We start from the raw sequence: 26,508 nt of genomic DNA on the forward strand, positions 1-26,508 counted from the left end.
AGGGGGCAGAAAATTCATGTATCCAAGAGCACTGAATATTAGCAATGATCCACTCCAAGGAAGGGGCCCCTACTTCAGGTTCTGGAATTAAGCTTGTCCTGTGTTCAAATCCCAGTCTCCCTTCTGTCTGTCTCCCTGTGTGCCCTTGGAAGAACCACACTCCAGGTTCCTGGGTGTCTGCTTTGTTGTCTGAAAATCAGGTTTTCTTAATGACAGGAGTAGTAATACTTAGTCTTCAAGGGCTGAGACTGTTTTGTTCCCTGTTGTATCCCAGCGTTTGGGATAGTGCCTGACACTTAGTAGGTGATTTGTAAGTGCTCTTGATTGACCCAAGCACCAACTGGATTTAGATTGTTAAACTCTGCTCTACACCCTTAATAGAGGTATTCATTGAACTCAATCCCCAGAGCCCTTGCAGTAATCCTGTGTTGATTCTTCAAGGCAAGGATGAAAGATTTGTGGGGGGAACTTCTCAGCTGTCAGAGGTGGGAGACATGTGAAGTGAGATTTCTTATCTCGACCAAGTGACGACAAGTCTCTGAGGTTTAGTTTCTTTCTCCATAAAATGGGAAAGGAGAGTAAGAGTACCTGACGCAGTCGGTTGCTTTGGGAATTAAACGTAATAAGGTTAGTGAGGCGCTTATTTAGACCTGGACCTGGCACACAGTAAGTGCTCAATAAACGTACGTTACAGGTTGGGGGGGTAGGTGTGAATGAGCCCTGGGTCCTTCTCGGAGCCTGGGAGAGCCTGGTCCATCTCCCAGCTGCGGGAAAGGGCGTGGTCAACCCAGAGGGCGTGGTCCAGGCTTCAAGGACAGACCAATGGGGGCGCCGAAGGGCGCGGCCCTGACCGGCATGGGCGTGGCTTTGATCGGGTGGGAGGGGCCAGGCCGCTGTGGGAGCCTCCGGGAAGAAGATGCTCGGGCCAGCAGCCACCGCCAGCCCTGCCGCCGCTGCCGCCCGCACTCGCCGCCCCCCGGGTCCCCACTAGCGGCTGCCTCCGCCTCCCACCTCCGGTCCCGCTCCTCCGGCCCCCCGCCCCGAGCAGGGTCTGGGGGGCTCGGCCCTCCACCGGGGGAGCAAAGAAGGGGGTCCCGACCCCCGCCAGTGGCGCGGCCAGTCCCCGGCCTCGGTGATCTTGAGAGAGACCCCACCCCTCAGTTCTCTCCGGGCCCTATCGGGGACCCCCCTTGCCCTCCCGTCCTGCTCATATCCGTTCTCCAGGCTCTGTCAGCCCCCCAGAACCAGCTCTCTCCCTCCTTCCCTCTCCGGGGTTCCCCCTCCCCCATCCCGCCGCCGCCGCCCCCTCCCCCTCCCACATCCCCTTCCCTCCCCCTCCCCCACCCCCGTCCCCCGCCCCCCCCCCCCCCGACCATGAGGATGATGGCCGCCGGCGCGGTGCACGGCCTCTTCACGGCCTCCGCGGCCCCGCAGCCGCCGCCGCCCCCGCCGCCGCCGCCGCCGCAACCCCAGCCTCCCCAGCAGCCGTCGCCGCCGCCACAGCAGCCGCCGCCGCCGCCGCCGCAGCCGCCGCAGCAGCAGCAGCCGCCGCCCCAGGCCCCCCCCATGGAGCCCGAGGCCCCGGATTCCCGCAAGAGGCCCCTCGAAACGCCCCCCGAGGTGGTCTGCACCAAGCGCAGCAACACGGGAGGTGAGAAAGGGTTGCGGCTCGGTGTAGGGGAGCGGGCAGGGGGCCTCGCCTTTCTCCATCCTCCTCCCCCGCCGTGGCAGGTGCAAGGGCTCTGGGGCGGGGAAGGGCGCCCCTCCCTAGACCGGGGAGCTGAGAGGGGCGTTGGGGAGGGGGCCGGACCCCCTCCCCCTCTCGCCGCTGCCCGGGGCTGGGAGCTTTGTCTGCGATGAGACGGGGTGGGGGGGAGGGGGTGGTAAGTGTCCTTGGGGGGCGCAAAAGGATGGGGGGCGTGGGTCCCTCTGGGCGGGCGTCTCTGTGTCCTTGAGGGGTGTGTGATGTGACCCTTTCGGGGCAGGGGTGTTCCCGAGCTGGCGTGTCCTGGCGGGGGGGGAGGGGAAGGAGTAGAGGAGGCCTGTGGACCCGGAGCTTCCCAGCCTCCCTCCCTGGGGATGTCCTGAGCAAGGGTTGTCCCAGAGGGAGGCACGAGTGGGCCATGGGCGAGAATTGTGCGTGGGGACAAGCTGGGTGGGTGTGTTGGGTGAGATGGAGGAATGGGTGGGTGTGTAAAGCCAGGTGGAAGAATGTGTGGCTGGGACAGGTGTGTGTGTGTGTGTTTGTGTGTATTTGCGCGCGTGGGCCCTGTAAGGCCTGGATGTGTGACATTAGGGATCATGGATATGACAGGAAAGAAGGTGTGTGTGTGTGTGTGTGTGTGTGTGTGTGTGTAAGAGACAGGGTGAGATGAGAGGCTGGGCTCTGTGTTTGAGACCCTCAAAGGGGTATGTGTGACAAGGGAAAGTGTGTGCATGTCACCCTAGAGGGGGCTGTGGCGGTGTGACACATGAGTGAGAGGGTGTGTGTGACATGCAAGGGGGTGTGTGGGGGAAGCTGAATGGGCCGGCTCTGGGTGTGAGCCATGAGAGGCTGTGTGGATCAAGGAAGGCAGTTCAGTGTGTGTGACACAGGCATGTTTGGGGTGGGGTGGGACCAGAAGAAGCTGGTGAGGGTATGTGACAAGGAAAGGGTGTGGGTGTGACTCCAAAGAGGCTGTGGCTGGGTGTGACACATGGAGGTGTGCAACAGTGACATCAGAGGGGGTGTGTACGACAAGGGAAGGTGAGTGTGTGACGGGGAGAGGTTAGGGCTCCGTGGGTGAACTGCACGAGGGTGTGTAACAAGGAGAAGGAAGGATGGTGCCCGTGTGACAGGGAAGAGAGAATGTGTGTATATGACACCCAAGGGGTATGAAAAGGGAAGGGGTGTGTGTGCATGTGTGTATATATATCTATAACAAGGGGAGGGTGTGTGAGTGAAATGGTTGAGTATGTAACACTAGAGATGTGGGAGTGATTCTGTGTGTGTGAGAGAGACAAGGGACTGATTCTGTGTGTGTGTGCGTGTGTGTGAGGTCTGAGTGTTTGACAACACAGAAGGTGTGCGCGTAGGAGACAGGAGGGCCCCTCACTGTGTGTGTGACCCGAGGAGGTATGTGTACCGAAGAATAAAAGACGAGCTGGGAACTCTAGTGGGTGTCTCTCGGGCCAGGGACTCAGGAAGGAGGTAGGGATTCTCGGAGACTCAAAACCCAGCCTATTAACTCCCTGGATGGAGGGAGACCCCATAGCAGACAGGCCCCTCCCTGCGGTCACCTTGGCCAAAATCTGCTTCCTCTGGCCTTTTCCTCCGGATGGGAGAAGGATGGCCTGGGCCAGAGTGCACGCTCCGGTGTCCACCAGGCCCTGTAGTGGGTGGGGTGGGGACCGCTCACCTCCTCCCCTCGATGGAACACAAGTCAAGTCTCTTTCCTCCACGCCAGCAGCCCCCCACACTCCTGTCCAGGTGGGACCGGAATCGGGGACCCCCTGGCTGCCTGAGAGGGGGTGTCCAGCAGAAATTGAAGGAAAAGGAAGTTGGGGGAGGGGTGGGAGGGAGTTTCCTGTCCTTCTTCCTGCCCCCCCCCAACCCCCAGCACACACATGAATATGTCCCAGCCACTTCCTTCCTTCTTCCTGCCCCACTGCCATTCCCAGTCCTGGAGAGAGTCCGGGACCCAGGCGGTCTTTGAGCCTGACCTGACAGCCCAGCCCTGCCCCTGCTTGGGGGGAGGGAGGTGTCTCATCCTTCTTTTTAAGGGGCTGAGGTGCCCCAAATCTGACTGCTCTGAGCAGCACAACCTAACAATAGCGATGCTGCCAAGGACGGTCAGGCCCGAGTCCTCGGCACCTACTCCAAGTGAGGCTCTGAGATATGGGTTATTTCCTAATACGGTCCTCTGGGGGAGATGATTTGAGCTGCTTTTTCACATGAGGAAACCAGGCTCAGGGAAATAAAGCCACTTGCCCAAAGTCACACAGCTCATAAGTTGGTGGAACGCGGATCTGTTCAACCCTGGTTCCAGAGCTCGTGTGCTTAACCACTGTGCTTCCTGCCTCCCTCGGCAGCGGGGAAAGTAGGATGAGCCCCCAGGGACCCTCTCCTGCAAGCTCTTCCACCTCTCCTCTGGGTGACCTGTGGAGAAACTGAGGCCTGCAGAGGCAAAGGGATGGTCCTCCATTTACAGAAACGCTCAAGAGGCAGCGTTGGGCAAAGATCCAGGACTCTCATCTCAAAATTGAGGGCTCTTTGCAATAACACTGTCGTGACTGGGGGATGCTGGGTCAACCTCACCCCCTTTCTGAGCCTCAAGAGTCACCATCTGTCAGGTGGGGAAATCTCAAAACCACAACGATAGTAGTAATAACCACTACCAATATCATTGCTCACTGCTTTATAAGCAGTATTTCATGTAATTCTCCCAACACTCTATGATGTAATAATCAACAATAATAAATTATAATACTGGCTAATATCTCTGGCCTGTGGCGCGCCAGGAAGTATTATGGAAAAATGCTTGGCACAGACCAATCATTGAATCCGTACAATTCTTTTATGTTACCCTTCTTAACAGATGACAGACTGACGCACAGAGAGGTTAAGTAACTTGCCCCAGGTGGGTCAGCAAATAAGAGGCAGAGCTGGGATTTGAACCCCAGGAGGCTGGCTCGTGATGTGGGTAGACACTGTGGTGAACCCCATTTTGGGGTGAGGAAGCTGAGGCTCAGGGGGTGGAGGGAGTCTTCTAGGGTGTCACAGCAGGTCGTGGCAGACAGGACAGATTGAGCTCTTGCCTGCAGCACCAGCCTGCCACTCCTGGCCATTCTTGGGGGGCTGATAGAGGAGATAGGGGTCATTCCAACTGATGTCCAGGCACTGTGGCCAACAGACACCATTGGGAGGGAGACAAGGCACCAAAGCACAGGAGGATTTGGGTAAAAGAGGTTGAATGGAAACTCAGGTTAGGAACTTATCAGAGAGACAACTAGTCTGGCTGTAGGACAGTAACAAAGGATGTCCCCCCACCTCCCTTGAATACAAGTGAAACTCTTAAGGTGCCACTAGTATGGCATACTCCTGACTGTATTCCCACCTCTGTCACCCCCATGTGTACAGAAACCACAACTTCCCTCCCCACGTACACACACACATGCGCACCAGTCACACCCCAACTAGCTACCAGCTGCCAATCCTCGCTCCCCCTATCCTCGCTGCTTAACATAAAGACAGTGTCGCAGGGGTTAAGAGCCTGAGAGTGAGATCTTCTAGGGTTTATCTCCTCCCTGCCGTGCTCATGGTGTGGGACCCTGGGGCACCTTATTTCACTGCTCCAAGCCTCAGTCTCCTCATCTGCAAAATGGGAGCCGTGAGATCTGCTACTTACCACGCCAGACTGCTGTGTAGGGCTAAATGAGACTTTATATGTGAGGCTGTCACACTGTCACACATGTGCGTATCAGTACACAAGAGCTGTCATTACATTGTTATCCATCCCATGGAGAATGCCACCAGGGGCCTGTCACACCATCCAGCAGCGCTTCCCCCCGAGGAAATCCTACCCAGCCACCTTTCTCTCACTCAGAGACAGTGTCACAGCTCAAAGACGGTGTCACACCTTCGACATGCCGTCCCCGAAGCACGTTGTACTGCATTTCTCACACCAGACCGCTTTGCACACCTGCCGTCCCCACCCTCTTGAGCGGTACTGCTCCCGCCACACTCCACCAGGTCTTGTCTTCTACCGGCAACATCCCCATACACTCCCGCAACAATGTCAACATCACACCCCAGCTGCCTCACACCTCTGTGGAACACACCGACACTTCCGGTCCCAACCCGCAAATCAGAGCGGGTCCCATGAACATGACACCCCAACTTTGGTTCCCCCTAGACCTCCTGACACCGAAGTCACCTCTACAACACATACCACACCCCTTCTGCTCTACCTTTGTCATGAATGACCTCCCCCCACCTTTATTTTTTTAATGTTTTTTAAAAAGATATTATTTATTCATTCATGAGAGACACACTGAGAGAGGCAAAGACATAGGCAGAGGGAGAAGCAGGTCCCTGCGGGGAACTTGATGGGGGACTCGATCCCAGGACCCCGGGATCATGAGCTGAGTTGAAGGCAGATGCACAACCACTGAGCTACCCAGATGCCACCCCCACTTAAAGCCACCTTTTAGTGTCAACTCTCTGATCAAAAGTGCCACTCTTACCACGGCACCCCAAATCTCTTGGGTAAGTCCACATTATTTCAGGGGACAGGGGTATTGGATGCCTTTTGGAAACTCCAGAAGCATTGCTGAAGAAGGTAGGCACAAAAGGGAGGGTAAGACTAGAAGAAGGAGTGTTTGACATTGTAGCAGGATGAAAACCATCTGGAAAGCAGAAGTGGGCATCTCTAGTTCTCTGTCATGGTCGTGGGTAAAGGGAGCTTCCTGAACCCGGAGGGAAAAGCTAGGTGGGGGGTGGAGGTAGGTGGGTGCAGAGTTCTGGCATTTAGATTCTACTTCAGTAGAAGGAAGAACTTTTTCACAGGCAGAGCCTTGGTTGCTCAAACTGGCTAGGAGTGTGTGAGGTCTGGGGGGGGGGGGGGCTCTGGGTTCAGCGTGTCTCCCCTTGCTGCCACGCAGGCTGGGAAAAGAGAGGCCTGGCTTTTTCCTGGGGGAGGTGGGACTCACACAGGGATGGGTGAGTGAGGGTTAAAAGCAGGCGGAGGGGAGTGCTTCCCAAATGGGAAAGACGTGAAGAGGATTCTAAAGAGGGTCAGAGCAGTTTGTTGGCCACAGTTGGGGGGACTTGTGCCCTGAGTTCTGAGCTTGTGCAGGTGGGAGGTCCCACCTAGTCGTTCTCCGTTCTCCGTGGGAGGCTGGCCTCAGGTTGAGGAGGCTGGCCTCAGGTTGAGGCTCCCAGTTTACACTAGTCTGATACAGGGATCTTCGAGCACCCATAGGTGGCTTAAGCAGTCCCTGGACAAACTTTTTTTTTTTTAAACCATGGTATGTTTATATCATATGTCCTGGAGGGGAAAACATAACGAGCCTTCAAACTCTGATTATTAGCAGTGTTTTTAAGTGTCCTCTCTAAATAGTTGCATTTAAATTTTATTTTATTTTATTTTTTGTATGCATTTAAATTTTAAAAGTGACTGAACTTGAAGGAATGGACTGTCTCGCTCCCTGCTGTGTCATCAGCACCTAAAACAAAGCCTGGCAGAGAGTGGGTGCTCAGGAAGGGTTTGCTGGAGGATGGGAGGGAAGGGGGAGAGAAGGAAGGAAACTGTACCGAGGGCATACATCAAGGGTAAAGGCAAGAGGTGGCATGAGAAGGAAGGGAGTCAGAGAGATGCTGGGCGTCCAGAGAAGGGGGAGCAGGGTCTCGCTTCCATCAGTGAGAGCTCATTCCTCTTCCAAGAAGCAGAGAAAGGCCTGGGACATCCCTTAGGGTGCATGTGATAAAGGAAATGGGGGTCTCCCCTTCTTCTCTCATCGCCCAACAAAAACCTCAGACCTTAGAGGCTCGTCTCCCCACTTGTAGAGCACATACCCTGGGCCAGACGCTGTGACAAGAACTTTGCTTGTGTTCTTGACGTCAGTGATAATCACGCTGATGGTGGAGGTAATGACATCTAGTGTTCCTCAAGTGCCTCCATGTGCCTGAGACCATCCTGAGTACTTTACGGTTTATCATTTAATTAATTACGGAGCGCGTTTTACAGATGAGAATACTGAGGCCCAACGAGGTGAGGTGGTTTGCCCAAGGCCAGGCGGCCCATCCTGGCAAAATTCACACTCAGTCTATGGCTGTTTCTGCTGTTTCATATGGGGATTCCTGGGGAAGGCTAAGACGGAGAGCACAGGAAATGGGGTAGGGGGCATACCCAGTTTTCTTCAGAGTAGATGAATACCTTCTACATTCAAGGAGGAAGTTGGGGAAGAGACCTTGGCTGGAGAGAAGATAAGGAATGAAGTCAAAGAAGGAAAAAGAGGATGGAGTCCTTGTGAGAACACCCTCCTCCTCTTTCTGAGCCTTTCAGGGATAGAGGACTGGTCCTGCATCTCTGTGACAGGTTTAGGGGTGGGAGCAGGCAAGAGGCTGCCTCTGTGAGCCCAGGGAAGAAAGTGAATTCAGGGGGCTCAGGATGATTGATGGGAAGGCACTCTGGGGGGCTAATTACCTAATAGGTTTAATGGTCTGATGAGGCAAGTTTAAGAGGATTGCCTTGGGCTCAGGGCATCCCCTTCATTCTGGACCCCCCTCCCCATGCCAGTGAAGCCCCGTCCAGCCCCTCACCCCCATACCCCCACCTTAACACACCAGGGAGTCCATCAATCCAGAACCTTCAATCGTAAGGGATCAGGAAGAGATGGGCAGGGCTCCTGGCCCCCCCGCCCTGCCCCCACTTTCACCAGAACAGTTTCTCTTTTATCTGCTCTGTGTGGTGGAGTTTCATGTGAGACATTGAAAATAGGTTTCCTTTGCTTAAAAGAAAAAAAAATTTAAAACCACTGGGGGATGGTTTAAGACCTTAAGCTTTGGTAGCAGAATGGCCTGGCTCCTCCCTTCTTTTCCCCAGTGTTTTTATTGCATGCCCACTATGTGCTGGGACATGGCATGAGTCCCTGGGACACAAAGGTGAGCTCCAGGGGACGTCTGTGATATGTTGCTCTGAAGGCATGAAATGAACGGGAGGGGATCCATCTCCTCCCCAGAGTTCAAGGAAAGCTTCCAAGAAGAAGCAACATTCGAGTGGGGACCTGAAGGACAAGAGGAATTCACTGGGGGAGGACAGTTCCAAGTAAAAACAATGTGCAAAGGCCCTGAGGTGGATGGAAGGAGGGAACACTTAACAAAGAGGAAGTATGTCTGATGCTTATAGAAGAAGATGAGGACCTGAAGCTGGAAAGAACTGCAGGGCCAAATCATAGAGGCTCTTATACAGAGAAGATTCCACAATTTCTACCCTCTGAGCAGTTAGGGACAACAGTTGGGTTAGAAGGTTAGGCATGTGCCTTGAGTGCATTGACAAAGCATTTTACACATGACCAAGAAAATTAGTCCCTAACAGAGAATGGCCACAGTCCCAAAAGTGACCACTGGCACCACCTCACCACCCCTGGGTCTTGGGGACTGTCCTGGACTACCTTGGTCTTCAGCCTTCATCGGAAGGTGCTAAGCAAGTGAGGGCCAAGAATGAAGCAGAATTGCATTGGGATCTCATGCCAGGGACTTTCTTGGTGCCCTTGAACAACTGACCTTGGCCTGGTGCCTTCACGGACTCTGTGCCTCAGTTTCCTCCCACATAAAAATGGGGCTTGTTATACCCACCTCATTGGTGGGTAGGGAATGGTTGAGGTCAAGCTTGCAAAGCACTCAGCACAGTACAGGGTCCATACTGAGTGTTGAGAACATCTCTGGATATTCTCCTCCGGATCCCTCCTCCCCCGCCCCCTCGATGGCTCCACCAGTTAGACTGCCACCACCTCCTACCTTGTGGGCATCAGCGGGATCTTCTGGAAACCTAAGTCAGATCCCATCTCTCCACTGCTCAGAGCCCTCCCTTGGTTCCCATTTCACTCAGAGTAAAACCAAAGACCTCACCGTGGCCCACAAACCTCAACACTCAACCACTGCCACCATCTCTCTCAGCCCTCATCCCCTTCCACTCTCCACCTGTCATCTTCAGCCCTAGTTACACTGGCTACCTCACTTTTTCTCGGACAACTCTGGCCCAGTCCCACCCCAGGGCCTTTGCACCTGCTCTTCCACAGAGCCTCATGGTTCCATTCCCACCTCCACAGCCTGGACAACAATCAGTCATGAGGGTCCAGAGCCGGGAATCTAAAGCCAGGTTACAAAGTACTTCTTTCATAGCATCAGTGTGAAAAGTAAAAGAACTGATATTTGTATAGTACTTGAAACAGAGTCTAGTGTATACTAGGTTCTGTAGAAGTGTTTGTTAAACAAAGAATACCACATTCTTGGGGAGGGCTTTCCTGGCCACCGGATCTGACACTGCCGCCTCTACAAGCCCCCGTCCCTTCTCCTGTCCCTTTTTGTTTTTGTGGAGCTTAACCACCATCCAACATAAAACATACTGTCTGTCTCCCCCCTCTAGAAGAATGTAGCTGTGTGAGCTCTTGGCTGAATCACTGAAACTCTCTTGGCCTTATTTGCCTCATTTGCCTGCAAAATCAGGGAGTTTGTCTGTTTTCCTCATGGCTGTTTCACTAAAACAGTGCCAAGCGTGTGGCAGCAGGTGCTCAGCAACTATTCGTGGAATGAATGAATGAATGAATGAATGAATGAATGAACGAGTGAATGAATGAAGATCATTAGTTGTATTATCTTCCCTACTGCTATTCTCATGGTCATTGCTCCTATATGTTCCTGTGACGCCACTGGTTTCCTAGGCCCACACCAGGCTGAAGGTGGAGACCTGCCCCCTGACTGCCCTACCCCCCCTCCCCCTGTGCCCCTGCAGAGGAAGGCGAATACTTCCTGAAGGTGCTGATCCCCAGCTACGCGGCAGGCTCCATCATTGGCAAGGGCGGGCAGACCATCGTGCAGCTGCAGAAGGAGACAGGAGCCACCATCAAGCTCTCTAAGTCCAAAGACTTCTATCCGGGTGAGCCCTGGCCCAGGACTCTGCCCTTGGCCTCCTGTCCCTCCCACCTGGGCCGTGGATAAGGGGGAAGGGCTGCCCTTTGGACAGTCGTGGTGATGGGGGGGCCTCCCCTCCTCCTAAGGGGACAGAGCTGCCCTCAGCCCCAGAGGCCGGGCCTGAGCAGATGGGGGTGGGGGCAGGGCCAGACAATGGGCCTGCTGCATATTCATGAGCTCATTTGCATGATGTGCTGGCAGATGTGCCCCTTCCCACACACCTGCCCCTTTGGGTCAGTTGGAGTTGCTGGAGGGGGGTGGGCAGGGAGGCAGGTGTCAGGGCGTCCCTTGGGGTTGGGGGGACAGCCAGCCGTGTTGCACAGTCCCCCCCCACACGCGCACTTCTTCCCCCCCAGCTCTTTCCCTTTGGATTTCTGTTACCCCATCTTGCCCAGTTTGAGGCTCCCTGGTTTTCTCTGTGTCGTTCTTCCTATGTCTCTCTCATTCTGTTTCTGACTTTCCCAGCTCTTGCTCCCTGAGTCTCCATTCCCATCCGCCTCTCTCTGGCTCCTCCTGTTCTTCTTTTTGCTTCTGTCTCTGATTCTGTTTGGATATACTCCCCACCTCTCGCTCCCATCAATCTGTCTTGTCCATCTCTACTTTTCCACCTCTCCCCCTCCCTCTCCTCCCCGCCCCCTGCTTCTTGTCTTCCCATGCCTCGCCCCATATTTTCCTTACCCCTCACCTCTCATAATCCCATGCTTTTCTTTCTCTGGTCAGTCAACCAATATTGAGTAACACCCCCTCAACCATCTGCTGGATCGCCCCTTATTTCTTCCTGCCTTGACTCACCCATCCCTTCCTTCATGCTTCCTTCCCAGTCTCAGGCCCCACGAGCCTTTTCTTTCCTTTCTCCAAACCCAGCCCCTCTTCTGCCTCCCCTCCAGCTCTCACTTTCTCTCCCCACAACCATAACATCTCCAAGGCCCCTCCTTTCCCTCTATTGCCCCTTGCATATCTGTCACCCCTCCACTACTCCCTCCCAAGACCAATGCCTGAGCTTCAGCATCTAGAGATGTCCTCCAGGGAGGGCCCCCAGAATTGCATCTTTGGTCCAGAGCTGATTCTAGTTCATCCTTAATCCCCTTGGATTTTTTAGGTCAAATACCAGAGCTAGAGTCCAGGGTCAGAACACATTCATATTCTCTCTCTCTCTCTCTCCCTCCTCCCTTCACCCGCCCTGCCTCCCATCTCACTAAGCAGCTTTGGCAAGAGGTTTAGAGAACTGTCCAGGGAACCAGGCACCCCACCCAACCCCCCTTTTCTCTTCCACCCTGGCCCAGTTTCACCCACATGCCCCCTTCGGCCACAGATATGGATAAGACCTCTGCTTGGGGGCATTTATCTGAGGATACTTGGTTCCTTATCCCTGGATCACATTCTGTGACATGAGACACATCATCTCCTCCCAACTCAGTGACACACCCCAAAGGCCAGGCAGCTGAGAACCCCAGAGAATGGGACAGTCATTGGCTTTCTTGGGCCAAATACTATTCAAACAAGCAACGTGATCCAGCATCTCTCCCCAACACCAGGACATGCATCCACCTCCACCCCCAACTGCTGACATGGAATTTCCAGATCATATGGCTTGTGCCGGCTCCTGACTCAAAGATGCAGGACACGGCCCCCTGTGTCCTAGTCCTGCCCCCTAGGACTTCCTAGGACCCACAGGAACATAAGAAATGAAGAAATGTTTCAAGAAATGCTTGAAACAAAGAGTGTATTTCCCTCTGCTCCTGGCTAACACCCTTTCATTCATTTATTCAAGCTACATTCTCTGAGTACCTCTTCTATGGACAGAGATGAGGACATAGCAGTGACTGAACTATCCCCCCTTAAGCCCTCCCAGATCTCACAGCCCAGTAGGGAAGACAGACTGAACACCATCAATGACCTAGTGTGGTCAGGGCTAGGACGGGAAGCCCAGAGGATGGTGGCAGCCCAGATGGGGCTCCTGACCCAGCCTAGAAAGGTCAGGGAGGGCTTCCTGGAGGAGGGGCCCAGAACAATAAGTAAGAGTGAACTAGATAAAAGCAGGGAAGCGTACTCTAGGAAGATGAAGTAGCATGTTCAAAGGCTGGTGGGGTAGTTTGTTCATTGTGACTGAAGCATACAGAACATATGAGAAATGACAATGGTGAAACACACAGACAGATGGACACACACGCACCCACACACACTGCATTTGTGTCTACTACATGAAACAAAAACCTACCTGACCCTTAACCCCAAGGGAGGGGCAAAGCACAAAGGGTGTCCCCTCCTTGGTACAGGAAACTCCAAGCCCCAGACTCTATCCTTCCAGATCATACATGGAGAAACTTAGACCCAGAAAGAAGCAGGTATCTGCCCAAAGTCACACAGACTTCCGTATATCCACCCAGACACCTTAGTGATTCTAAAACACCTTCTGATTTTGAGCATTTGCCTGAAGCTGTCCCCAGAGGAAAAACACAGAAACACATACTTTTTAAAAACGTATTGATTTATAACGATATTGCCGTAAAGTACAAAATCTTAAGTGATTACTTAATAAATCCATGTATATTCTTTTTTACTATCAAAAATACAGTAGCAAAAAATGGAGTTGTCTTATGCCTTCCTCCCAACATATATACAAACACACACACACTCCAGCCACCCCAAATTTAGCCCAGGGTGAGCACTGTGTTTAAAAGTCCAAACTCTAAAGCCAGACACCTGCGTTCGAACCTGAACTTTCACTATTGGCTGAGTGAACTTGGACAAATCCCAAACCTTCTCTGTGCCTCAGTGTCTTTAGCAGTAAATCAAGAATAGTAATATTGCCTACCTCATACATTAAGTGCACAAATATATACAAAGTGCTTAGAATATTGCCTAACACTTGGTATTTTGTAAGCACCAGCTATCATTATTGGACATTCTTTTGAGGGTTAACTGAGCCCCTGAAAGCCCTTGGGGAGCCCACTTAAGAACTACAAAGGGTGGGAAGTCACAGACTCCCTGAGCTGGAAGGGAGCCTCGCAGAAATGGGAGTGCAGAGCCACTTCAGCCAGGCTCTCCCTAGGGCTTCCCTGCCCCCCCAACCCCGAGTTCCCACCCTGACCCACACCCTTTCCTATTTACACCCAGACGGAGGCAGCCTGCACGCTGACTCACCCTTGGCTCAGACCAGTCCATTGTTCTGGGGTTGGGGGGAATAAGTGAGGAACAGCAGCCCAGAGGAGATGGGGGATGTCAACTTACACCAGTGACCCAAGACAGTGACACCCAGGCACATGGTGAGACTGGCATGCCAGGCTGAGAGATGGCAAGTGAGAGGTTAGACTTGTAGCAACATCATGCTGTACTAGAACACCCACAGGAGACTGGACCTTCACCCCCAAATGTCCCAGACGCTCAGGCACATGGAGCCTGGCACACACTCAAGAGCCAGGGAGCTAAGTGGTCCTGTAGGCAGAGTCCCACCCAGAGAGAGACAGACACTCACTCCACACACCAAACATGCCCAGCTCACCCAGGCATGCACACTGTCACACCTACTGGTCACAATAGAGCCGTCTTTGTACAGCTAAAATGCACACACCCAGACACACACACACACACAGGCACACACATACATACACACATCAGTCACCCGGTCTTACATGCTGACACTTGAGTCTGCCTGTCGATCTCTCTCTGTCTTTATCACATTGACACGTACCAGTCATACAGTCTTGTCCATCTGTCTTCTATACACAGGTTTATGCACATATACACATGTACCACACACCAGTCATTCCAAAGAGTCTTTTGAACACCTAAAGGTGTCTGGTTGTCTGGTTGTCTCTTTCCTGCCAACACTCACACTGACATCCAGTCTCAAAGTGATATACATTCATCATACAGCCTCAGTGCTGCTTCATGAGATTCTTTGTTTCTTTCTCTTAAACTCTCCTGTACAAGCAGCTCAGTCTGGCAAATAGTATCCATAACCTTGGACATCACAGTGACACCCAAATTCTTTCCCATACGCAAGAGTGCACTGGATTCACTATGTCACACTGTTGATATCTCAAGCTCTCCCACTCTTTCTCTTATACACATACACAAATAAGGATAATTTAGCTAGTCCTGCCCAGGTATACACATGCATGTACGCACATGCATGCGCGCGCGCGCACACACACACACACACACACACACACACCACTCACCCAAACAGTCTCACAGATACATTCGTACTGGTCAGAGTGTTGCCCAGAGTCCTTGTCCCACACACATATATCCCAACACCATCCAGAGTTGGCTTCTCGTCTGCCTCCCTACCTCAAGTATACACACACACACACATAAACACACACACACAGTAAGGATGCCTAGGTTAGAACCACAGCCAAAATCTAGACAATCTCCAGCAAAGGCATCCACCCCACCCTCCTTTCCCCATCCCTGAGTCCCTACCCTTCCTACCCACAGTAGAGTTGCCTCTGCTCTCTCCTGTCCACACCCTTGCCCCTCCCCTTCCCCCCTCCATCTGGTGGGTCCAGGCGGGCACTCTGGCCTCTCTTCTGTCTCCCCCATCCCCCAGCCCTTCCCCATCCTCTCCAAAAGCCCAGAGGCCTTCGCTGCAGGCTTTCAGGGGTTGCCACGGCAACGAGGCTTCGTCCCTCGTCCCCCTGGGGGTGGGCTGAGGACCCGGCCAGCCAGACCGATAAGGGGGTTCCAGTTACTGTGGCAACGGTTGCAGGCCTGAGCTCTCGGCTTCTAGGGTTGGGGGGGGGGAGTGAGTGAATGGTTGCCAGAGCAACCGGGAGCCAGCATGGACTGGGAAGAGGCAGCTGAGCCCTGTCTCCCCTGCCCAGAGCTGCTGTGGGCATCGCAAAGCACTTAAGCATCATTCTTCCATCCCCTGGGGTTGTTTTGAGGGAGGGACATGAAGTGCAGATTATAAAACAGGCATTCCACTCACTTTCCCAGCTACCCATCATGGCCTGGAAGCCCATGCCAGTTTCTCTGGGCTTACCATGTGACCTGGGCCAGTCAGGTCCACTTTCTGGTCTGGAACTAGGTTTTCCCTTTTCATTAAATGGGGCCTGTCTCCCAGGAATCTTCCCATTCCTGTTTGATGAGGGTGCCCTCTCTCTCCCTTGCTCAACAGGAACCACAGAACGAGTATGCCTGGTACAGGGCACAGCAGAGGCCTTGAATGCTGTGCACAGCTTTATTGCTGAGAAGGTCCGAGAAATCCCACAAGCAATGACCAAGCCTGAGGTGGTCAACATCCTTCAACCCCAAACCACGATGAACCCTGACAGAGCCAAGCAGGTCAGCAGGGACAAAGACTGGGTTTCTGTAAAACCGGTGAGGTTCAGGAGAAGACACTTCTCCCATATCACTAGATTACTGTGGGAGTTGAATAAGATAATGCTGATAGGACGTTTGTCAATCAAATACATGGTAGTAGTCAGTCGAATTATTAGGGAGTCACCCTAGGGACCCAAACCTCTTGGAGTGGGCTTGATTCAGAGAGAGAGTGAAAGTCTGGGAGATTTTGTCCCGGACCTGACCTCCCCCACCCCCAGTTCCTCCTTCCTGGGGTTCTCTAGACCCTCTCCTTCCTTCCACCTCATCCCATTGTCTCCCAGAGCAACCTGCCTCCCACTTCCTGTTCTCACCGGAAGTGACTTCAGTGACAGCCCATCCACTTCCAGAAGAGTTGAGAAATGGCCTCAGACTCCCTCTCTCCATTAATTATTATAGGGAGTAGCCGCTATTTTGGAGAAATGATGTTTTGCTAGCGAGAGAGGGGGCTGGTCCCTCTCCTACACAGCCCTCTCTAGGAGGGATGGAAGGAGGAGGGGAAGGCAGAGCCTCTTGGTTGCCTCAGTTACAGGGAAGCGGTGGCGTAGGGGCGTGGCAGGGAGCGGACCAATCAGAACCCCGGCCTCTCTGGTTGCCATGACCACGGTGCTCACCGGGCAGGTGGGCTTGCTGCAAAGCCCCTGGCAGCGTGGCCCGGAATGGGTAGGAGGTGGAGGGCAGAGGAACTGCGCACACTCCCTGTTTTCTCTCCGCTACCCCACTCCCATGTACTTGCACACACGATAAGAGGGACCAGAGCCCCTGGCAGGAGGACAGGCCACCAGTGAGGCTTCCTTAACGTCTGTCTGGGAGCAAAGACTAGAGAGAGAGAAACCCTTGGTAAAAGGAATCTGGAATTCTTGGGGATTCTTACTACCCTGAGATGGGAGAAACCACGGGCCAGAGTTCCTCCAGGTTCCTGGGGAAAGGTGGGCGGAAAGCCCTGGAAGAATGCTGCCAAGCGGATCGATCATTCCCAAAAAGACTTCGGGCTTGGAGCTTGGAGCGCGGCTGCTGTCCTTGGTGCTGAAGCGGCTGTGCCAGGTCTCTCCCGAATCCCTTCCCACCAGCAGGCCACAGTTTACACACTTCACAGGGTGGCCAGGATATTGCCTCTTCCCTCCGCCTTGGTCGCGGCTACAAAGGGCTCAGAGTTCATGAAGAGTTTGCACATGTTGCAGGGAAAATGGGGTCAGCACCATCTGCGCCTCATACTTCCACCCCACCCCCTAATCCACAGGAACTCTGAGATAGTGGAATTGAAACATTTTAGAACCAGGATTTTATCTCTCCTTATTTATTACTTAGGGGGCTCTAAAGAATGAAAGAGATAATGGCTGAAGGCTCAGGCTCTGGAGTCAGATGTTGAGTTGAATCTTATTCTGATAACTTCTTACCTGTGCGACCTTGGACAAGTGACTTCATTTCTCCATGCCTCATTATTCTCATCTGCAGAATGAGATTCATTATGGTACCTAGCGAAGGGCAGTGATCAACGTTCACTGATGTTTGAAAAGCACTTAGCATGTATGCCTAGTACATAGAAAGTTCTCAAAAAAATGTTAGCGGCTGATATTATTTTGGGATTTTTAAGTCAGGGGACAGGTGTCTTTTTCTACTTTGGACTTGCTGTGTTACTCTGGGTTCCTTTCTCTCCTGTAAGCCTCAGTTTCCTTTCTTTACAGTGTGGAAGCTGGGCCAAATCAGGGATTATAAATTGAAATGCCTCCGAGATTCAGCAAGGGAACATAAAGAATTGAGGACTCTGGCCTCATCAGAGAGATATAATGCATCCCTAAAGGGGGCAGCTGCTACTCAACTCGACTCAATTCTTGCCCTTTGGGAATGTGGACAAAGTGTTGCCACATCTTACAAATTTTTCAGAAGAAACCAGAAATATTTGAAATCAGCTGATTTTTTTAAAGGTTGGCTCAGTCTTAAAAACACTATGTGGTTGTGGGCTGCCTATGGGCGGACTGTGGGCTGCCTGTGGCCTGAGGACCACCAGTTTGCCACCTCTGGGCTAAACCAGTGGTTCTCAGCCCTGACTGGTATCTGAATCATCTAGGTAGCTTAGAATGCAGATTCCTGAATCCCAGCCCAGAGCCACTGAATCAGAATTTCTGGGGTGAAATCTTGGGAATCTGAACACAGATTCTGGACTGCGATCAGATCCTGGCTTTATTACTTAATATCTGTATGACCTTGAGCAAGTTACTCAACCTCTCTTGCCTTTGTTTTCCAAGCCATAAAATGTGATAATAATAGCGCCTGGCTATTCTTGTAGGGTTCTTGTAGAGATTAAGTAAGTGACTATTTGAAAGCATTTACAAAAGTGTCTGGCAAATGGAAGCACTGTTAGCTGTATAATTATTATTATACTAGCACTATTTGAATGTCTCTTCAGACTTCCCTATCATGGGGACAGATGTTCTCTGAGGCCTTTCTGGCCCTAAAACTCATACAGTTCTATGGCTCTGTGATTTCAAGATTCTCAATGTACATTATTCTAACACTGTACTGTTCTGATATCCTGGCACTCCAGGATTCTATGAAACTCCACCTGCGATCTCTCTAAGATACTGTGGTTCTACCACCCGGGCCTATCACGAAGACAGTTAACCATTTTCTGAGGGCTTCCCCTGTGCCAGGCACATTGAGTATTCCCAATAGCTGTATGGAGTAGCTGTGGTTACATCGTGTTGGAGGAGAGGAAACGAGGCACAGAAAGGTGAAGGCATTTGCTCTTACCATTCCTTGGTGAATGGTTACTTCATCCTTTTTCCCTCTGAAATGCTGTATCATACTAAATACCTCTTGACTCTTAGGTCTGGTTTTGTGCATTCTGTTCTCTCCTCTTGTCAGACTTTTCTCTGGTGATTTTTTTGAAAATATAAATCGAGATATAATTAATGTACTTTACAGTTCACCATTTTAAAGTATACCATTTAGGGTGTTTAGTATATTCACAAAGTTGTGCATTGATCACCTACTGTAATTCCAAAACGTTTTCACCACTCCAAAAAGAAGCCCCATACCCTTTGGCAGTCACTGTCAATTCTCCCAGCTTCCCCTCCGTGTCCCTTCCAATCACTAACCTACTTTTGGTGTTTATGGATTTGCCTATTCTGGATGTTTTATATAAATCAAATGACATAATACATGGCCTTTTGTGTCTGGCTTCTTTCCCTTAGCATATTGTTTTCAAGATTAATTATTGTAACAGATGTCAAAACGTCATTCCTTTTTATGGCCAAATAATATTCCACTGTATGGATATATCACATTTTGTCTCTCAGCTGATAGTCATTTGGATTGTTTCTACTTTTTAGCTATTATGAAGAATGCTGCTATAAACATGTGTGTGTATGGTTTTGAGTTCTTTGGAGTATATACCTATGGATGGAATTGGGTCAGATAATACGTCTAACTTCTTGAAGAACTATCAGACTATTTTGCAAAGCGACCATACCACAGATGTGAGATTTAAATCCAGGTCTTCCCACAAGGGTAACAATGACAACAACCATTTATTAAGTATCTCCTATGAGCACATATTACCTGCACACTCACATGACACCCTATGCTTAGCACATAGTAGGTACTCAGCAAATGTTGCCTGTTTGAATAAATGGATGATGAAATGGATGATGATATGCCCATAAGGGCTAAACAGAAATATAACTAAGGGTCAGTAGCCCTTGAATCAAGCTCATCATTTCGTGAATGATCTCAGTTAGGCTTCATAATAATTCTGTGGAGGACAAAAAAATGTCCCCATTTTATAGGTGATAAAAGGCAGACGCTCAAAAAGGTTAGGTCCCTTGTCCAGCATTAGTGGTGGAGCCAGGATTTCAAACCTGAACAAGTGCTTCCAGAGTCCAAGGCGGTTTTTCGGGGATATATGTGCACAAACTGCAAACCATTGGTCTGGCTACTACACAGTAGTTCATAGACCTTTTGAAGAGGTAGCCAATATTTAAAACCTAGGGTGCTTCTCATTTTACAAGTCAGAATGTCCAATTAATCTACAAAACTCAGATCAGGCTGTGTACCCAAATGCACAGCACCCTACCTCCCTGCCTACACATACATATACACACCACCAACAACAAAACCAGATGAGAAACACCTGGTCATCTCCATCCAGTCCCATTCCTGCTTGGCCCTGTAGGCATATCCCACTGTTCCTTCTTTCATCCATCCATTCATTCACATACTCTTTGCTGAATGCATACCAGGCATTCCCCTAGGCACCAAGAACCCAGTTGTAAACAATACAGACAAAAATCTCTGTCCTTGTGGATCTTACATTCTTTCCTGGGGAGACCGAAAACAAGCAAGTGAATAAGTAAATGTCAGAGAGTGAAAAGTGCTATGAAGAAAAATAAAGCAGGAAAAGAGAGAAAGAGTCCTGGGACATTTTTTTCTCCTAACTTTTTATTCTGAAAATGTTTAAGAATAATACAATGAACTCCTTATACACCACACTTAGATTCACCAATCATTAACATTTGCTGTATCTCTTAACACACATGCGCTGGTTGGCTTTATTTGTTTGTTTGTTTGTTGGGTTGTCTGTTTCTTTGTTTTTGCTGATCCATTTGAAAATAAGTATAAATCTCATGACTCTTCACCCTAAGTTCTGCAGCATGCATCTCCCAAGACTAAGGACGTGTCCTATGTTGTTATGCTACTGTTATCACACCTACAAAAATTAACACCAGTTCCATGCTATTAGTTAATAAAAAGTTCATATTCACATTGTCCCAAAGTATCTCTTATATCTAGAAAGTATTTCTTTATCCAAGATTCAGTCAATATTCATGCATTGCATTGGGTTGTTATACTTCATTAGTCTCTTTTAATCTAGAATAGTCTACTATGTATATTTTTTAAGATTTTATTTTCTCTTTTTAAGATTTTATTTCTTTATTCATGAGAGAGACACTGAGAGAGAGACAGAGACATAGGCAGAGGGAGAGGCAGGCTCCCCACCAGGAGCCTGATATAGGATTCGATCCCAGGACTCCGGGATCACTAGCTGAGCCAAAGACAGGTGCTCGACCACTGAGCCACCCAGGCACCCCAAGATTTTATTTTCTTAAAGTAATCTCTACACCCATTATGGGGCTTGTACTTACAACCCTGAGATCAAATCACACACCCCGCTGATTGAGCCAGCCAGGCACCCCATGTACTATATATATAAATTTTTTTAAAGATTTTATTTATTTATTCCTTAGACACACACACACACACACACACACACACACACACAGAGGCAGAGACACAGGCAGAGGGAGAAGCAGGCTCCATGCAGGGAGCCTGATGCGAGACTGGATCCTGGGACTCCAGGATCACGCCCTGGGCCGAAGGCAGGCGCTAAATGGCTGAGCCACCCAGGGATCCCAACTATATATTTTGAAGGTAGAGGCAACAGAATTTCTGATTGGATGTTTAGTGGAAGGGAAAGAGAGGACTCCTAAGTCTTGAGCCTGAGAAGTGAAAAGATGCATATTCCACGTACTGAAATGAGGAAGACCGTGGTAGAAACACATTTGAGCAGATGAGTTCCACTTTGGATTTTAAGTTTGAAGTGTCCATTCTACATCATTTTAGAGATGTGAGGTTAGAGGTTGGATGCAAGTGTGGAGGTGTCTGTGCCAGGGATATAAAATAAGCAAATAAACAAGCTTTGATCATTGGGGTGGTAAAGCCTCTGAGGAGGTGCATTTGTGCAAAGACCTGAATGATGAGAGAGGTGAGCCTCCTTTTCTGGGACAGAGGATTCTAAACAAGGGAATAGCAGGTGCAAAGGCCCTGAGTCTGGATCAAGCTTGCAACTTGGAGGAACAGCAGGGAGTCTACTATGCCTGCCACAGAGTCAGCAAGAAGGAGGGGGAGAGGAAAGAACTGAAGTCAGATCAAGAAAAAACAGAGCAAGCAGATCAGTGGTTCTCAGCCTTGTCAAACTTGATGTCCTCTTTCCCCTACAAATATTTTCCCGGTCTGCTCAACTCTGAAATTATACACACACATGCATACTTATTTCAGTTCATGGAAAATGCATTTAATGTAGATATATAACCTATCTAAATCTATAAATCTATAAGATTTTTAACAGTTTTATTGAGATATTAATTCACATACATACAATTCACTCATTGAAAGCATGCAGTTCAAAGTTCCTATAATATTCAGAATTGTGCATCCATCCCCACAATCAATTTTAGAACGTTTCATTTCCTCAGAAAGAAATCTTGATCCCCTTAGCTATAACTACTCAATCCCCACAGCTCAGCACCACCCCCCAGCCCTAAGCCACCACTAATCTAATTTCTGTCTCTATAGATTTCCCTGTTCTGAACATCCATATAAATGGAATCATACAATATGTGGTCTTTTGTGTCTGGCTTCATTCACACAGCGTGTTTTCTAGGTTCATCTATGTTGTAGCCTGGATCAGTACTTTGTTCATTTAAATTGATTGCCAAGGAATATTCCGCTTGTACGCATGTACATTTTCTTTATCCCGTAAGACTTTTTTACATAAAGGAGAAATGGAAGGAAGGTGATTTGTTATAAGACGAGATGAATTTTAATATGTAAATGTTCAGCCAATTGTACAGTAGAAGTAATGAAATAGTCAGCTGCTATTTCATTACACCTAGCATAGCCTGAGTAGGAGAGACAGTGACAAACACAGTGATCCAGGGTGTCATATCAGAGACGTAAATAAGACACGTGGCATTACTACTGTTGTCATGGTTTTTTAAATAATGAACATTAAAATGGATAAAATCTTTAAAATAATAATAATTTATACTATTAAAATATTTATTTATTCATGAGAGACACAAAGAGAGAGAGAGGCAGAGACACAGGCAGAGGAGAACCAGGCTCCCTGCGGGGAACCGAACGCGGGACTCAATCACAGGACCTGGGGATCATGCCCTGAGCGAAGGCAGACACTCAACCACTGAGCCACTCAGGTGCCCCTTCCTGGGCTCTGAGATTTATAAATAGACTTTTCACCAACATGAATGTCCAGGGAGTCATTTAAAAGTCAAACGGTACCTGGATGGTTTGTTGCTTCATGGTTGTGAAGAACTGACTCCCACCTTGTGGGGTGCAAACATCTAAGGCCCTGCCCAACATCTAAGGCCCTGCCCACCGCATGCCCATATCTGCCACTAGTCATCGTCTTGACACCGAAACTGCTCCCTCAAATTTCCCAAACACCCCTGGGGTCTGGCTCAGAGGCAAAAAGGAGAGGCAGGGGTGAGAGCCTCAGGGGGTGGAACCCACAGGTCTGAGAGGACATAGAAAGAGGAATTGATGTGTATAAGTGCTCTTAGATATGTGAAAGGAGACTTTTGGTTTTGAAATCTAACCACCCCCATCCCCCGCACCCAGAATTAAGACTGATGGGATTTGCAGCAGCAAAGGATGGGCCTTTCTGTCCTGCTCGAGAAGGGAACCACTGTATTTAAGTGCCCAATTGTCTCCCTGCTGCCCTAGATATAAGGTTTCTTTATCTTCATTTTACAGATAGGACAACAGTATTTAGATTGCTAGGGCAGCCATAACAAAGTAACGCAGACGGGGTGGCTTAAGTAACAGAAATTCATTTTCTCACAGTTCCTGAGGCTAGAAGTCTGAGATCTGGGACAGTGTTGGTTTCTTCCAAGACTTCTCTCCTGGGCTTGGAGATGGTCGTCCTCTCTGTTCTCACACCGTCTTTCCTCTGTGTGTGCCTATGTCCTAATCTTTTCTTCTTATGAGAACACCAGTCATATTGGATCGGGGCCCACCCCAATAACCTCACTTAACTTTAATTGCCTCTCTAAAGACCCTCTCTCCAAATACAGACATATCCAGAGGTACTGAGGGGTTAGGACTTCAACCTCTGGGAACACCTAGTTGCTCAGCGGTTGAGCATCTGCCTTTGGCTCAGAGCATGATCCCAGAGTCCTGGGATTAAGAGTCCACATGGGGCTCCCCACGGTGGGGGGGGGGCTGTTTCTCCCTCTGCCTGTGTTTCTGCCTCTCTCTCTCTCTCATGAATAAATAAATAAAATCTTTAAAAAAAAAAAAAAGGACTTCAACATCCAAATGGGGAGGGCAACAATTTGGCCCATAACAAAAAGAGGTTAAAGTGAGGTGACCTGGCCATAGGGTAGGTAACAGGATGGAACAGGAATCCAGGAGTCTGGATTTCAGCCCCTCCACAACCTGGGTAGTCTTGGGGCGAGTCCCTTCATCTCATGGGCCTCAGGTGGCTTATCTGTAAAGTTAGACTTAATGACTGCTTCTCCGGGGCTGGGAGTCAGAGTGTTTAAAGATCTAGAAGGTGGGGGGATCCCTGGGTGGCTCAGCGGTTTAGCACCTGCCTTTGACCCATGGCGTGATCCTGGGGTCCCGGGATCGAGTCCTGCGTTGGGCTCCTGGCATGTAGCCTGCTTCTCCCTCTGCCTGTGTCTCTGCCTCTCTGTTTCTCTCTCTAGGTCTATCATGAATAAATAAATAAAATCTTAAAAAATAAAAAAATAAAGGTCTAGAGAGCATAAGCACCAGTGCAAGCTGGGAGCACCCACTGTACTGGAGGGCAGGGGAGGTCCCAGAAGTCCCAGAGGCATGGGACAGGGTGGCTGAGTCTACTGAGAGGACTTGGAGTACTAGCTCTTTTTTTTTTTCTTTTTAACCAACCAAAGTGGATGTATTTCACTATTTTTTAACAAGCAGTAGGACCATACCAGTGCATATCAGGGGGCACAGCAGGCCTGATTTGGGACGCATTTGGGAGGGGGGTGGTTAGGAAAACAAGCTCTAGCCTACTGTTGCTGTTCTCCACCCTCCATCCTAAAGACCCTCCCTCTCGCTCCACACGCAGGCCAAGCTGATCGTCCCCAACAGCACCGCGGGCCTGATCATCGGCAAGGGGGGCGCCACAGTGAAAGCCGTGATGGAACAGTCGGGTGCCTGGGTGCAGCTGTCGCAGAAGCCAGAGGGTATCAACCTTCAGGAGCGAGTGGTGACCGTCAGCGGCGAACCGGAGCAGGTGCACAAGGCCGTGAGCGCCATCGTGCAGAAGGTACAGGAAGACCCCCAGAGCAGCAGCTGCCTCAACATCAGCTACGCCAACGTGGCTGGCCCCGTGGCCAACTCCAACCCCACCGGCTCACCGTACGCCAGCCCCGCCGACGTGCTGCCCGCCGCCGCCGCCGCCTCGGCCGCCGCCGCCTCGGGCCTGCTGGGCCCCGCGGGGCTGGCGGGCGTGGGCGCCTTCCCCGCCGCCCTGCCCGCCTTCTCGGGCACCGACCTGCTGGCCATCAGCACGGCGCTTAACACGCTGGCCAGTTACGGCTACAACACCAACTCCCTCGGCCTGGGCCTCAACTCGGCCGCGGCCTCCGGGGTCCTGGCCGCCGTGGCCGCTGGTGCCAACCCCGCCGCCGCCGCCGCCGCCAACCTCCTGGCGTCCTACGCGGGGGAGGCCGGGGCCGGGCCCGCCGGAGGGGCCGCCCCGCCGCCGCCGCCGCCCCCCGGGGCCCTGGGCTCCTTCGCCTTGGCCGCCGCCGCCAACGGCTACCTCGGGGCCGGGGCGGGCGGCGGGGCGGGCGGCGGGGGTGGCCCGCTGGTGGCCGCCGCAGCCGCAGCCGGGGCGGCCGGGGGCTTCCTGACGGCGGAGAAGCTGGCCGCCGAGAGTGCCAAGGAGCTGGTGGAGATTGCGGTGCCTGAGAACCTGGTGGGGGCCATCCTGGGCAAAGGGGGCAAGACGTTGGTGGAGTACCAGGAGCTGACAGGCGCCCGCATCCAGATCTCCAAGAAGGGAGAGTTCCTGCCGGGCACGCGGAACCGGCGGGTCACCATCACGGGCAGCCCTGCGGCCACGCAAGCCGCTCAATACCTCATCAGCCAGCGGGTCACCTACGAGCAGGGAGTGAGGGCCTCAAACCCCCAGAAAGTGGGATGAGGCCTGTGGTGTGTGCTCCCACCCTCCTCCTGCCCCTCCTCCTCCTCTTCCTTCTCCTCCCCTCCCCCGCCCCCCAACCCCCACTCCTGACCTCAGCTCGGGTGTTGTCCTGCTCCTCGTGGGATGGGGCTGGGTAGGCCTGACTGCACCCCCCCTTCTGGTAGTCATAGGCAGGATTGAGTGATGGCTGGGGATGGGGCCCAGAAGCTCCCTCCCCAGCTCTGAACTGACTCCTTCTTCCTTCCTCCCTATGCTTGACTGGGGCCTGACCCTCCTCTCCCAAGGGCCCGGGTCTGTGTGATATCTGTATATATTGCATTTTGTTGATTTTAATAGAAAACAAAGCGTTATTTTCTCTTTCTTTCCCTCCTTTTTTTTCTTTTTTCTTTTTTTTTTTTCCTTTCCTTATTTTTTTTTTCTTTTTTTCTTTTCCCCATTTTTTTTTTTTTTTTTTTGGTAAGGATTCCCCCCCCCTTTGTAAGTTTTAATTTCCATATGGGAGGAGGGGAGGGAGCCTCTGGGCCAC

At 51.1% G+C, this 26,508-nt stretch overlaps 1 protein-coding gene across 1 annotated transcript; it reads left to right on the forward strand.

Moving 5' to 3' along the window:
• Positions 1-1,400: 1,400 nt before the first annotated feature.
• Positions 1,401-26,332, forward strand: NOVA2 (NOVA alternative splicing regulator 2). The gene is made up of 4 exons (XM_041746355.1): positions 1,401-1,651; positions 10,494-10,637; positions 15,801-15,967; positions 24,900-26,332. Exons 1-4 carry the CDS (start codon positions 1,567-1,569, stop codon positions 25,980-25,982), a joined length of 1,479 nt encoding a protein of 492 aa, XP_041602289.1. The 5' UTR covers positions 1,401-1,566; the 3' UTR covers positions 25,983-26,332.
• Positions 26,333-26,508: the final 176 nt, after the last annotated feature.

The sequence above is a fragment of the Vulpes lagopus genome, chromosome 2, assembly GCF_018345385.1.
Source record: "Vulpes lagopus strain Blue_001 chromosome 2, ASM1834538v1, whole genome shotgun sequence".
Taxonomy (NCBI): domain Eukaryota; kingdom Metazoa; phylum Chordata; class Mammalia; order Carnivora; family Canidae; genus Vulpes; species Vulpes lagopus.

Excerpts from the sequence above, each read along its gene's own strand:
- NOVA2 (XM_041746355.1), top strand. The coding sequence starts at position 1,567 with ATGGAGCCCGAGGCCCCGGATTCCCGCAAGAGGCCCCTCGAAACGCCC. Across the intron at positions 1,652-10,493 it reads CAAGCGCAGCAACACGGGAG|AGGAAGGCGAATACTTCCTG; the intron begins GTGAGAAAGGGT and ends GTGCCCCTGCAG. Across the intron at positions 15,968-24,899 it reads ACCCTGACAGAGCCAAGCAG|GCCAAGCTGATCGTCCCCAA; the intron begins GTCAGCAGGGAC and ends CTCCACACGCAG.